The 15,065-nt window shown below is 36.2% G+C and overlaps 1 protein-coding gene across 11 annotated transcripts in view; it reads left to right on the plus strand.

The window, feature by feature from the left end:
- Nucleotides 1-15,065, plus strand: part of ADGRV1 (adhesion G protein-coupled receptor V1) — a 274,930-nt gene that overhangs the window by 94,634 nt on the left and 165,231 nt on the right. For 10 of the 11 annotated variants that reach the window (XM_064642967.1, XM_064642968.1, XM_064642970.1 and 7 more), the window contains 17 exons: nt 158-304; nt 2,410-2,665; nt 3,832-4,040; nt 4,721-4,894; nt 5,278-5,460; nt 6,177-6,356; nt 6,993-7,157; nt 8,277-8,394; nt 8,675-8,798; nt 9,980-10,118; nt 10,257-10,442; nt 10,735-10,967; nt 11,454-11,602; nt 11,696-11,897; nt 12,401-12,620; nt 13,693-13,932; nt 14,852-15,001. In XM_064642967.1, the coding sequence (XP_064499037.1) occupies nt 158-304; nt 2,410-2,665; nt 3,832-4,040; nt 4,721-4,894; nt 5,278-5,460; nt 6,177-6,356; nt 6,993-7,157; nt 8,277-8,394; nt 8,675-8,798; nt 9,980-10,118; nt 10,257-10,442; nt 10,735-10,967; nt 11,454-11,602; nt 11,696-11,897; nt 12,401-12,620; nt 13,693-13,932; nt 14,852-15,001 (3,075 nt within the window). The remainder of the gene's footprint in view (nt 1-157; nt 305-2,409; nt 2,666-3,831; nt 4,041-4,720; nt 4,895-5,277; nt 5,461-6,176; nt 6,357-6,992; nt 7,158-8,276; nt 8,395-8,674; nt 8,799-9,979; nt 10,119-10,256; nt 10,443-10,734; nt 10,968-11,453; nt 11,603-11,695; nt 11,898-12,400; nt 12,621-13,692; nt 13,933-14,851; nt 15,002-15,065) is intronic. The other variant, XM_064642974.1, reaches the window with a different exon arrangement.

The raw sequence follows: 15,065 nt of genomic DNA on the forward strand, positions 1-15,065 counted from the left end.
GAGATACATTTAATCAATGGACTTGTATTTGGCTGTTTCAGAGTAGATTAACTTATTGATGTTCAGTGTCTCTGGCTCCCTTTGAATACCCAGTTCCCTAAAGAAACTTTTCTTTGTAAGAAAATAATGTTTTGGTTCTGCTACTGTATGTTTCCAGAGTTGTTTATTTAAGCAAGTTGAAGAAATGGAACAGGACAGTTTAATCACATTGAATATTGAACGTTTAATAGGAACATACGGACGAGTTACAGTAGAGTGGATTGCTAATGGGAGCACAAGTGATGTATTTCCAACTTCGGGAATGGTACGTAATAATATCACTGTTAGTGGGGAAGCACAGCAAGAAGTACTTGTTGTCCATGTTGTCTCAGACATTGTCTATGTTCTCTCAGACAATAGGTACAGATGTACCGAGAGAGAAGGATAATACAACATGTTAGATTGCCCCACTTCTCTGTTAATTCCTTCTTTCAGGTCCTTTCCTCTGGTTCTGGCAATTTGCACTTCTGACTGGCACATAATACCTCAGCATCACTCCTGTACTTCTAGAAACTGATATTGCAGTGCTGTCCAGGCACTTGAAATACTTACCTGTAGTATCCTGTTCCCATCTTCCTTTCTTCCTGCAGTGCGATCCAGCTACTGTGTCAAATCACTTGCATAGATGGGAATCTGGGAGTGTTTGCCCTTTTTTCTGACCTTCTCAATACAACGGAGACCTTAAGTGGCCGATGAGAATGTGACAAGTTCCAATTTCCTCTGTTTCTAAGACTTTTTAGATTTCTAACCATTAAACCCCAGCGTTTGCTGCCAGCCAAAGCTCTTGGTATGCCTTGGGACCAGGAGGAGCCAGGTTCTGTAAGGCAAATCCCACCACCTGGTGGCTGTCTGTAGCAGACACAAAGCCCTAAAAAAATGTAGAGAAAAATCAGCGGAAGGGAAATGAGTGATGCCAAAACTGGAATATAGATATAGTTTAGATACATAAAGCATGTATCAATCATTTTGTCTGAAGAAAAAAAAACCAAGTAGAATAGACACTTCTTCAATTAGCAGTAATTTTGATAGATGTTATATGTTCATCCTTCATTTGACATATATATGTGGTGGGTTGACCTTCACTGGCTGACAGACTCGCACCTATTTCTCTCTTACTTCCCCATCTGAGCAGGATGGGGAGAAAAATAAGGTGGAAAACCTTGAGATAAAGGCGGTTTAGTAAGAAAAACAAAAGCCATTGTCTACCTGGACTTCTCCAAGGTTTTCAGTACAGTTTCCCACAGCCTCCTCCTAAAGAAACTGATGTATTATTCTGTACCCGGGAGGTGGTGGTAAATAGCTCCTTTTCAGACTGACAGCTTTTAGATTGACAACTGTCACAAGTGTGGACCCTCAGAGATGAATACTGAACCCAACCATATTTAGTATCTTCATAAATGATCTAGGTGAAGTTTGCTGATGAAGTTTGCTAATGATACCAAACTGAGTAAGGAGGTGGACACTTTGGAAGGGAGAGCCACCCTGCAGGAAGACCTGGGTAGGCTGGAAGATTCACCAGACATGAGTGTAAGGTCACTCTGGAAAACATAATCCAGGAGTGCAGCACCCACTGGGATCTACCCGGCTGGGGAGCAGCTCTGGGAAAAGGGATCTGGAGGCCCTGTTGGTCATTAATAACCTCAATATGAGTGAACACTGTGGAAATCCACCAGATTGTTTCTGGGTTGCATCAAGAAGGCTATCCCCAGCAGAGATAAAGAAGTCATTATCCCATTCTACACTTGTCCAGCTACACCTGGAATACTGTGTTCAGTTTTGGTACCCACTGTGGAAAATAGATATGGACGGGCTGGAAAGGGTCCAGAGTTGGCCACAAATATGGTCAAAGGACTAGGAAGCCTGTCATATGAGGAAAGGCTGAGAGAACTGTTCAGCCTTGAGAAAAGAAGGCTGAGGAGAGACCTTATCATCATGTTCCAGTATTTAAAGTGTGGCTACAAAGGTGACTTCCTTTTTACAAGGTGTCACATGGAAAAGACAAGGGATACAAGTTACGTCTGGGGACATTCTGATTGGACATAAGAGGAAAACTTTTCACCATGAGAACAATCATCCATTGGAAGAATACCCCCAGGGAAGTTGTGGATTTCCCAACATTGACACTTTCAAGATTGAACTGGACAGGGTGCTAGGCCATCTTGTTTAGACTGTGCTACTGCCGAGAAAGGTTGGACCAGATGATCCTTGAGGTCCCTTCCAAACTTGTATTCTACGTTTCTATAAGATGTTTCTATATGTGTGGGTGTATTTGTGTTTTATAACTGATAGAGTTTTACAGAATAAAACAGTTGGTATAACAACATTGAGAAGAAGTTTGACTTTTTTTCCCCCCTCTCTCTAAAATTTTAGATTACATTTTCAGAAGGTCAGGCCCTGTCCACAATCACGATGACGATTCTTGCGGACAATGTTGCAGAACTTTCAGAGACTGTGGAAATCACACTCACCCATGTTACCACTGTGGGTGTGGAAGATGCCACAAAAGGAGCTGTTATTGATCCCAAGAGGGCAAGAGCTGTACTTACCATTTTACCCAGTGACTCTCCACATGGGGTGATTGAGTGGCATATGGAGTCTCTCTTTGTTAAAACCACAGAGCCAGAAGGTAAGTCTGTTTCTTGATTCTTAGGAAAGCATGTATGTTTTTTTCAAAGTCAGCATTGTTGAAGCTTTAACAGTGGTTATATATATATATACAATACTTACATAATGTATCTCTTTCTCAAAATTTTTATACTAATATCCCTTAAAATATGTCACTGTGATGTTACATTACATACAATTTGTGCTGTATTTCGCATTTCACATATCAACATTATCCAACCATTGTTTAGGAGGTAAGTTGTTATTATCTTGGCATCTTGTGTTGCAAATCACTGATGCATAAAATACTTCTGTTTTCATAAAAAGCTGAACTTGCCCATTTAATGGATTCATATATTATTTAAAATAATTTACATAGAAAGACTTTCCTCTTGAAGTGGCTCAAAAGGGAAAGTTTTTTGCTCTGTGGGATAAGAGAAGGAAGGAAGCAGATCAGGAGTGAATTTGATTGCAATGAAAAAGTGAAGTGGTGTTTTCTACTCACCAGATGCACATTTGATTGGGTTGTGTTAGTTTTCCTTCGGCAGTTGGCCAGAGGAGAACTGCCACGATGCTCAGGCTCCTGCCCTCCCTCCAGGCTCAGGGAACGAAGCAGCTGATGCTCTGGCATTATCTGTAGCCCCTCTGCAGCTGCCTGATGGGCTATTTGTACTTCAACAGCCCAGTTGAACTTTCCTGACACTTCATTATTCTGTCCATATTAACAAATTACTTATATGAAAAATACAATTTCCGTCAGAGCATATTGTTGCAGGTAAAACCTCCTTACCGGTTCTATTTCAAGTGTTGCCCCTTTTTTAGCAGCTGAAAGTATTGTGAAGCTGAAAGTATGTTGGTTTCTTACATGCACAGACATTATAAACATTAACACTTTGAAGTTAGGATTCAAGGAATGTTCTTAACTTTCATTGGTTGCACAGGTTTTTTTTCAATCTTTAAATGTTATATTTTCTAATGAATGGTATACAGATGATAACTGGGAAATAACAACTGGATAATACAAGTAACAAAAACTGGTTCAAAGTACAAAGTATATGAATACTTTTTATCTCTTTCTGTTTCTCCAGTCACAAATCCAGCACTTTTAACCAGATGATGTGTTTCATCATTTATTGGAATTTCTGCTAAAGCAATCATGTCATGATTTTTTTCCCCTCCTTGTTATAGGGCAAGTGAATTCAACTACTCTTACTCTACAAATTGTTCGAGAACAAGGATTTATTGGAGAGCTTGCAGTTCATTTGAGGACTGCACCAAACCTCGAATTCCCCCTCTCCAACCGAGCAACAGAGAATGAGGATTATATACTGGAAAAGAAAACAGTCATTATGGCTGAGAATGCAACAACAACTTCTGTCACAGTCACTATTTTGCCTGTAAGTAACCTCATTAATAGCCTTAGCTATTAATGTCCTTTAAGGAAAGGGAAAAGGTACTCATTTTATACTAGAAGTATATTCTTGCAGCCACCTCTTTCAAAACAACTTGAGTGTTCATCACTGAGTATGAATGAATGAATGAATCAAATTCTTTGTTTTGTTATAGTCCCAAAATGAACTTATAAAAATGACAAAGGAAAAGTTTATAAATGTCTTAGGTGCTTTTTAGTTTCCCAACTTGTTGCAGATTTTACAGGGGATTTATTTTACTTTATATGCTTCTTAACAGATTTGTTCTGTGGTTCAGAAAATGTTATTTTTTTCACAAAAACTAGATATATTCTTTAAATATATCTAAAATGGAGGTGTTGCTTTTCCATTTCCAACTTAGTTTCTGAGATCTAGGCAACTTTCTTCTAGTTAGCAGAAAGAAGTGACAGCCAGCATTGCTTTCCACTGTTCTTGCAGATCTGCAGTCTGACTGTGAGCTTCAGTTTCTAAAACTCAGCAAAATAGTCTTCTTCACCTTTCATGTAGTATGAAGCAAGGAGTTGATTATATGCTCCCAAATGCTGAAAATTTTTGAACAGTAAGCGACCTACAAGAGTCACCTTCCTGCATGTATTATAACTTAGTGTGTTTTACTAAAAAAGTGACATTTAAAAATATTTTTTTAGGACAATATTCCAGAATTACAGGAAGCATTTATAATCAATATTACTGATGTGCAACTGGTCACTTCTTCATCTGGAAGTCAGCCAAGTGTGAAGAGGCTTGGGTTAGAAATAGCTGAAATAACAATCGAGGAAAATGATGATGCCAGGGGAGTATTTAATTTTAATGTTACAAAGGTAAGTAAGTCTGAATGAAAAATATTTAAAGTAGCATTCCAGCAAGAGAATCTGTTTCTTCAGTCCAGTTCTGAGAGTGTTCTGATATGCTTTGTGACACTAAATTGTTCTGGATAAAATGGCCAGATACTGGACAAATGATTCCTTCTTAAGGAATCACATGTGATATACAAAATTTATTAGGGAGCTGGCAGTGTTAAAACTAGTGTCGTAGAAAGGGACCTCCGGAGGTCATCTAATCCAGACTTGGTCTAAGCAAGGTCAATGCTAAATCTAGACCTTTTACAAGTAATTATGTATTTCTTTTTGTTTGTTTGTTTTTAACTGCAAGTCAATGTAAAAAAAAAGTTTCCTGAGACAGCAGTTTATTTTTGAATTTACAGGATATCACTGGAGCTGTTGCTGGTTATGAGGTACCACCACCACAGAATGTACTGAAACTTCCAGTTGTTCGACATGCTGGGAGGTTTGGGTCAGTAACCCTGTACTGGGAAGCCATTAATTCAACTGCCAGCTTTGAAGACTTCTCACCATCATTTGGCAACCTTACATTTGCAGAGGGGCAGGTATGCACTTGCTGAGAGTTTAGCTGTCTCTGGGTTACCAGCTTAAGAGTTTCAGCTGTTTTCTTCTAGCAGAGTTTGCACCTTTTAATTGAAAACATTTTATTTATGGCCTTGTGTGTATGAATGGTGCTGCCCACTTCAGTTCTTTAACATGGAAAACACAATATTCATAAGCATTGACCAAGTAGGCCTGTATGCCTTTGGTACTTCCAGAAATGAGGACAACCCTGTTATACTGGAATTTGTAGCGTAACCCATCTTCTCTATAAATTCTCAGAATAAGCCTATATGTTTTCTTATCTGTGTTCTACCTATAGTTTTAAATTTCATGATGCACCTGAGAATATTTAATGTAAATGAGAGATTTTGATTTCGAGTGAATATAACTGATCTTTGACAAATAGGAAGATATACTTAGTGAGCAGAATTTTGACTGAAGTATAATATGTTCAACCTGCACTTTCTACTAAGTACCAAAGCAGAGCAGTCTACTGGTTTTAACATACAAGATTTACAATGATGGACTTAAAAACTACCCTTGAAATTATATCTTCTTATTATGAACATAGGAGTACAAGAAGAAAAATGAACAACTGAAAAATGTCTGTTTATCTATTACTCGGTACAGTTTACCTATTTTAAATTTCAATATTTTTCAAACAATTCACAGAATATTATAAATGAAACTTTGTTGCTTTTTTCTAACATTTCTGCAGGCTACAGGAGAAATAGAAATCACTATAATAGATGACAGTGAAGTTGAATTCCTTGAGATTTTCAGGATTGCCCTGGTGAGGGTAACAGGTGGTGCAAGACTTGGGAATGACACCCTGGTAACTGTTGCTATTCCACCAAATGATTCCCCTGTTGGAGTATTTGGGTTTGAAGAAAAGAATGTGAGTTTGATTTGGATTGCAGTCCTTTCTGCTAAAGCTGAGTAGTGGGTTTGTGTCACTAATACATAGCTGATTTTTGTAAGCCTTCATTGCAGTTGAAGACATGACTTCATTGAAAGGATACTTGTGCTTGTCTTTATCTGGCTGTCTGGTAATAATATGCTAATAACAGTGAAAGCGCTGCTGCATAGATACAGATTTCTGCATGACTGAATCAATTCAATTCAGTATACTAACAATTCAGGACATCCCAGCTATGATTTTTTGTGGTCTGTTGAATATTAAAATGGTTTTATAATAATCTGCATTAGTGAAAGTAAAGTTTGGAAAGAAATCACAAAACATACTTCATCTTAGTTCTTGCAGTGCTTCTGCTCTTCATTTTGCTGGTGCTGTGCTTGCTGGTGACTCATTGTCTGTAATTGTTTTGAATCATAAGGCATACAGAAATAACGTGAGTGACTAATCTTTGCTAGCAGAATTCAACACGTTCCTTACGTCTGTTATCTTCCTGTTCATTTTCACTTTTCTCGTTGTTTTGGATTGTCCAATAAAGCTTTTTGTTGTTTATCTAAATTTGGTATCAATGCCTTTTGATACAGCCTTTCCCACACTCTCCTTCTCTTTCTCCATCAGGTAACAGTGAAGGAACCTCAGACACCTGATGACTCTGCTGGAGTTGTTTTGGTCACTGTAAGTCGGAGTCAGGGAGGACAAGGAGCAGTTAAAGTATTATGGATTCTTGAGGAAGCAGCCAAATATGATCTGACTCCCTTAAATGGTACCCTTCATTTCAATGAGGTATTTCTGATATTGCTATAAACTATTTAGTATTAGATTTATAAATATTTTGTTCTACTTGTGTGTGTTTGCATGGTTGTTGTTAGATGTTTATAGAAGTGGGGGGTTACTAAGTATTATACTCTAGAAAGAGGTCAGTTTGAACTGGTGCAGTTAGCAGTATTCGGTGTTTTTTCAAGCAGTAAAGGAAAGCTGACATACTCTTTTTAAGGCACCATAATGTAATCATCAGGAAAGTAGGCTCTTCAAATCTCAATTTTTTTTACAAATAAGAAAGAGGAATCAAAGTGTACTGAATGTGAATAATGATTACAGAAACATTTATTAGATTACAGGCAATTGAAAAAGAAAATTTATGTTGAAAGGGTGGGAAGGATAAATGAATGCTCAAAATCTGCAGATTAAAAAAAAAATAAAAAAACACTTCAGTAACTTTCAAACTGGACAGTGTTATTTGATTTATATTTCATAGAATGTTAAAACTCTGAGGTAGGAATCAAATATTGGATACTGATACTATCTTATTATTTTTCTTTTATTGTCTACTCAAGATATTTAAGTTAGAGAAGTGTTTTAACAAGTGTTTGTTCACTCTGAACAAAGCTGTTCTGCATTAAATAGGCATTCTGGTTGTTTTACTTTTAATCAGCTGGAAAATAGATTTTTTTTTAAGACCACCAGTATTTGGTAAAGTTTTGCTATCATTCATAGCATGGGAACTAGACAGAAATTTGCTGTGACCTAATTAATCCTAATAATGTATTAATCCTTAGAATGTGCATGTACTATTGAATATGCACTTTCTGATGGAAAAGATTTTGTATATAAAGTTTCCTCTCAATTGAAGGTCAATACCTTCAAAGTAATTTCATTCTTTATTGCGTTGAAAATAGCCAGGGTATTTCTAGGGTGGCACATATTGTTCGAGAGACAATTTTTACTACTTATTAATCTATGAGAAAACATTTCAGCCAGATCAAAAATTTAGTATTTACAAAATTTTAGAGAATATGTCAAGCATCCTTAACACTTGATATGTTAAACATATATATATAATGCTATACTTAGTTTAGTTTCATTTAATGTATACACATATCTTCTGGTCTATACATGATGCAGACTGAATCCCAGAAGCTGATTGTTTTGCATGCAATACAAGACGGTCTCCTGGAGGGGAATGAAACATTTACCATTCAACTTGTCTCTACTGGTGATGCAGAGATATCTCCTGTAAATGGTAAAGAATTAATTCAGTATCTTCTATTTGGAGATATTCCATATAAGAACTCTTCTAAGTCTGTTCATATTATTTTAGTCTGCAGTACTTAAGTGTTTTGTGTACAGCTATTTGGTAGCAATTTTGAAAGTCTTTTTCCCTAAGTTGTTTCCTTGTCTGAAGAAATCAAAGAGAATTCTGTGGGCCCTCTGTGAAGCTGAGTCTTAACCACTCATGTCAGAAAATTTACAAAAGTTAGCTCATTGGATAGTTGTCATTTACCATAAGCTTCTTTTCATAGGTTTTGCAACTATTATTATTTTGGGAGATGAAGGAGCTTCTGGAGTGGTCGGGATAGCCTATTCATCCAAGGATGTTCTGATTGGAGAACCTTCAGGAAATTATAATGGAACTGCTCTTATTAGGTGGGTACATCTCTCATTTTTCCAAAGGAAGGACAACAACTCAAATTCAAAAGCTATGAGACTCCATATTTGGCAAGAATTTATCAAGTGCTGCATTTCACCATCACTTCTATAATCAGAACTATTTTTAAAATTAGATGGTTGGTTTTAAAGAAGGGCAGAATATACTATGTATGTGTCTTTTCAGTATTACTGGGAAGTTCCAAATATTCCTCTCAAATTATTTATAACATAGTTTTCTTCTAGCAGAATTTGCATCTTTAACATTGATGCGTTAAAGGAAAGAGGATCGTAATGAAAGCAAAGTGGCAAGGGAATCAGTGACATTTCAAGGTGTTTTGTGTTTTGTGCTTTCCAGAATTCAGTTTGGAATTTGTGCTTGAACAGAATCTTGAACAGAATTACAGTACATTGCTGGGTTGTCTAGAATAAACAATATGGGAACTTGGGTTTTGGTGGAAATAAGAAGCAATTGTTTCATTCAGTTAACTGAAAACAAGGGGAAGAAATTAAGATGTTCCCATATCTTCTAAGACCATTAGAAAAAAGGATTATGACACTTTCCATTGGCGAAACAGCAAATATACACAACGGAACAGCTTCTTGTGCTGCTACAAGAAACCCAAAAGACAAAATGAGGCCTTGTGCTGCAGGTGGTTGTAGATCATGTGGGAGATCATGTTATGTGCAGACAAATCTTTACCATGACTTAGTTCATCAAGTCAGATGTTATGTGTAGGGTTTTAGACAAGTAGGAGACAAAACATTTCTCAGAAGATCTCACAGCGGTATTCTAGTGTCCTTCTGCCTTATAAACCAAATTGCCTCTGGGCATTGCCCTAAAACCCAGTTTCTCTTCTACTTTGCGTATCTTTTCTCTGGAAAAGCAGAATGGAACCTAGAGAAATCAATTTTGAGACTCCATCTTTGGCTATATATGCAAAGAAACTAGAAGGATTTCTTGGTAAAAATACAGCTCAAGATGTTGCCCAAACTTCAGAAGTGTTACTGCCTAAAGAGGGAATTCTAATGATCTTAATAGTGATCAAGTATGTTAAAACTCAAGCTTCACAGTTCTAATAACATTACTTTCATGCACAACATTATGATTTACTCTCTCTAGATTGGATATTAAATTCTAAAGGTAAAAATAAAATCTGTGTTTATGTTCTTACCTGCAGCCTCATGCGTGGCCCAGGGATTTTTGGGGAGATTGTAATATATTGGAATATAACACCTCCTCATCACACAGAATTTACTGAGATATCGGGGACCTTGACCATGCGAGATAGGCAGTCTGCAGCAGTTGTTCTAATACAGGTATACGAGAGATGTTACACCAGTAGCTATTTCAAGTACTTACTTTTGTTTCCTTAGAATCTTAGTTAGCAATTAGTTATATCTTTATCTCTGGAAATGGTTTGAAGCCTTTTAGCTTTTGTTGGTGCTTCTCCCCAGGTTGTAGATGACAACCGTCCTGAGGAGAAGCATTACTACCAGTTTCAACTAACCAGAATCAGTGGTGGAGGACTCATAAATGAATCTAGCAGCACAGCAAATATTACCATGGCTGCCAGTGATTATCCATATGGAGAGTTTGCATTTTCCCAGGAACTGTTGCTAACAATGGAAGAAGAAAAATGGGTATTAGATTAAAATTCCTTCTTATATAAAATTACTGATGGATATCAGTATTGTTGCTAGAATTATGCTCAACTTTAGAAAGAAAATAAATTGTCTCCAGAATTATTGTCTGCAGCTTTTGGAATACTCTGAGAAAGAAGGCTTTCTGCTAAGGTTCATGTACTGTGTACTTAATAAATCAAATTGTTGTTACAAGTTACCATTGAAAAGGTCCCTTTAGAACAGCCTCCTAAAGGCAACTGTAACAGAAAACAAAGCCATTTTTTTAAAGAAAATGTCCTCTTTCCCTCAGGTTAACATCACTGTTGTGCGTTCCAGGGGATCCTATGGCAAAGTACGTCTTTGGTTTCAGATAATAAATGGGACTGCAGAGGAGGGAATGGATTTCACTCCCACAGTAAGGGAATTGGTGTTTGAACCACAGGAGGAGAGTAAAATGATTTTGATTGAAATTCATGATGATGATTTTCCTGAAGGTCCTGAAGATTTTTCAGTGATGATTACAGAAGTGGAACTCCAAGGAAGGTAAAGATAAAATTCTCAGTTGATTGGTTACAAGCAGAAGAACTATCTTTGGATTCTGATCTGCCTACATAAAGTCATTACTGTATTTCTTCTGTTTTACTGTAAAATTCTGTAAGAATGCTATTGTTGTAATCATAATAGAAATTGGATACATGGTTAACCCAATTATTTTAACATTAGTATAAAGATATTGCTTATTAAGATTTATTAAAGTTTGAAGTCCATACATTACAAACAAGTTCTCAAGTTGCAAGAAATTAGAATAAAATGAGAAAGAACAAATAAAAGATATGCATTTCTGTGTATAGACTACTATTTTTGCATAGAAAATACTATGAAAAAATGTGACAAAATGTCTTCAGCAATAACTGTCAGACAATGAAAGTATTTGCAGTAGTTGACAAATTGTCATGTACACACCTTAATACTTTCACAAGAATTTTTAAGTGTATTTTTATATAATTTTCTTTTTTATTTCCTTGCAAGTGGATTTGATTTTACTGTAAAAGAAAATGGTCTACAGGTGGATCAGCCTCCAATAATAGGAAATATCTCCACAGTACGGATCACTATTGCAAAAAGCGATAATGCCGAAGGCATCATAGAATTTGATCCACAGTATATCCTTCTAGAAGGTAAGTTTGCCTCAAGTTTTCACTGTGGTTTTGAAGATAATGCTATGGCATAAATTTTGGAATTAAGTAACTTTTTCTCAATTATTTTTGCAGTGGAAGAGGATGCTGGATTAATCATGATTCCTGTGGTGAGAAAGCATGGAACTTACGGCATTGTCACAGCTGATTTTCTTTCTCAAAGTATTTCTGCACTTCCTGATGGTGTTGACTATATCATCCATAATAATTCTGTAATTTTTTATCATGGACAGAACCAGTCTTTTATTTATATCTCTATTATAAATGATGAAGAAAGGTAATGAAATTTTCATACATTTATTCAACAATTTACTTCTGATAAATCCCTTTTTAGCGTATGCAATGTGTCTATGTGTAGAACTGTGTGCGAGCTGAATTGAAAAACAAATTTCTTCAAAGATAAAAAATCACCTAAGTTCGAAGGGGAAAAAAAGAAGCTGTTATAGTGTCATAGTTTCTGTCAGATATTATGCAATCAAATAGAGTTTTTAATTAGATTATTAGAAATTTTGGGTGTCAACGGTACTGCTGTGAAGAATAAAATATTTTTCTATATTGTTGTTTAACTTAACACTAATAGAAATTAGAACATTGTTTCTTTTTTTTAATATCACCATTCTATACAAATGGGAGAAACCTTCTACATTATGTCTACAGAGATGATTTCTGTATTCCTTTAAACAGATGCAATTGGGTGCATGATTGTATTAATAAGTACAGTTTTAATTTTTTTTTTTTTCACTCGGATGTCTCAGAATCTCTTTTTCTTTTTCCATGTAGTGAATTTGCAGAGCAATTTGAAATCCAGCTGACAGGAGCCACTGGTGGGGCAGTCCTGGGGCTTCACCTGGTAAGCCAGGTCACCATTGCGAAAAGTGACTCCCCCCAGGGCATGGTCCGATTTCTCAACCAAAGCCGAATTAATCTTCCCAACCCTGATGCACCCACAACAGTGTCCCTGGTGCTGGAAAGGACTGGAAGGTTGTTGGGGGAGACTCAGGTGGGCCCTGGCTGTCAAAGACTGAATGTTTTCTGATCAAAAAGCTCTTGCGTTTTCCTTCAAGAGCTTCCTTGGTGATTGATTTCTAATAGGATAATTACAGCTTTTTATTAAACGTGAATTGAATATCATTGTAGCATAACAAAATGTTGTTACCCTTCTAAACTCCTCTTTCATCTCCTACTTTCCTTTATTATGGTCTTCTTGTTTACATTGTTTTGAACTAGCTCTCAATCCCATAAAAAATATGGTTAACTACATGCACTATCACTAATTTAATTTAATTCAGGAAATTGCTTGCTATAAATTTTCTAGATTATTTTTTTACTTTATACAGGCCACTGACGAAGTGAAAGTATAAGTATGAGACAAGACAGGCCTTTCACATTCTGGGCAAATGACTGGAAAATATGCATTAAAAGCCATGAGCTCCTCTTCTCCTCATAAAAAAATTGCATCGATCTTCTCTGACTTTTTCTAGAAGTCATTGGAGTAAAGTGTAAAACAATTAAATTATCAAAATAATAATTGCAAAGGGCTGAATATGACCTCCTCAAAAGCAGTCTAATTTATGGAAAATTTTGGAAATCAGGCTGAAGAAATATAGATTATAACTTGCAGGATTAAAAACTTTTATGGCAGAAAATATTTGTCATTTTCAATCTTGATATCACACTTCACAGGGAATGGTTTTGGAGTGCTCATGTGGGAAGTTCTGCCAAAGCAATCACAAAAGGGAGGGAAATTGAAACTGGCCTGTGTGATTCCTGTTACATGCTGAAGAAATCTTAGTTTCTTTTCTATTATTCATATCAGGAATTTAATAAACTGGCCTTGTAATTAACTAATGCTTCAAAATTTCCATTTTTAAATTGTCGTGTTTGTTTTTCCAAAGGCTTATATATTTTGACTCATAGAATTAATTTGACTATTTTGTGTTCTGTATTAACAGCAAAGATTTAAACATAGCTGATTGGCTGATATAAGTACTTGTGGTATTCTGCCATTTCTCCCCTTGGGGTGCTATTATAATATATCACTCCTCTGAATCTGAAACTGATGTCTTCCACAGATTAATTGGGACATCTTGGGACCCAATTCAGAAGAGGTTTTGTCTCCCCTGAATAGTGACATTGGTGACCCTGTGAACGGATCATTCTATTTTGAAGAAGGAGAGGGAGGTCAAAGAACTATTAATCTACAAATCCATCCTCATGAAGAAATTGAAGTTCAGGAGACCTTCATTATTAGACTGAGCCTTATGAAAGGTGAAACAGAAATAGATTCTAAGGCAAGCAGCATTACACTAATAGTAAGTCATTATTGCTCTTCTTTCCTCAGAGGTTTCTTTTGATATTTTTATTTATCTCACAAAGCGTTTAAAAATCAACCACAGTGATTACATAGTTTGTCATTTGGCTTTTTTTGTCCTTTGTACTAATGTGGTGTATTGCTACATCTTCACTTCTGAGAAAAAGGGCAAAGGATCTATCTATCACTACAAATTGGTATAAAAGCTCTTATTTGTGGCTTAATGTGATTCTGTTTGGAGGAAGTGTGGATTGTGCCCTCATTTCTACATGTCAGTTTGTTTGTTATCCCTCTTGACATCTTCTTCAGAGGAAAGGAGAAAATCTGACTTTTCACAGTGCAAGAGAAATACAAAGATTTGTGAGAGAAGGCAGAGAGAGTTGTCAAAAACAAATTGCTGCTCTAGGGATACTACCACTAAGGAAATATTTATAAGGGTGCTTTAAGAAGCCCTAGGAAAAAAATCTTTCCTAGAAAGTGCATTTTTATTTTAATATCCGATCTGTAAGGGAATTGGCTCCTATTTCCACAAACCCCTCAGTAAGTCAGGTCACTCGAAATTCATGTTACAGCTAGTAATTCACACAGATGGATGTGGATAAGCTCTCTCCTGTAGGGCTGAGTTTACAAACTCTTAGTGTTAGAAGAGGTTCTATACACTAGCTCAAGGTACCTGAGCATTTCCTACTTTAATATCAAAATATTGAGATATGAGATTTGAAATAAAACTTTATTCTTTACTTCTTTAGACAGAGAGACTGAAAACTGAAAAGGGGACATTCGAAACTTTCTCTGCTGTCTCTTTGAACTAACAGATATCTGCCCTTGTATCATCTAGGAATGAAAATATGAACACTTTGAACAAGAGTACAACTCACACTACATTTCTAATTTTTGTATGCTTGTCTACTTATTTGCAGATAGAGAAGTTTGGTGATCCCAATGGAGTTGTGCAGTTTGCTCCTGAATCATTAATTGAGAATAACTATACAGAACCCACAGGAGATGAAGGGCCACAAAATATCACACTGTTTGTCAAACGAATTCTAGGCACTGTGGGAGACATAACGGTATTCTCACTCTTTTACTAATAAATAGCATTATCTGAAATCATTCTCAGTATCAGTGTGTGGA

This window comes from Pseudopipra pipra, chromosome Z (assembly GCF_036250125.1).
Source record: "Pseudopipra pipra isolate bDixPip1 chromosome Z, bDixPip1.hap1, whole genome shotgun sequence".
Taxonomy (NCBI): Eukaryota; Metazoa; Chordata; class Aves; order Passeriformes; family Pipridae; genus Pseudopipra; species Pseudopipra pipra.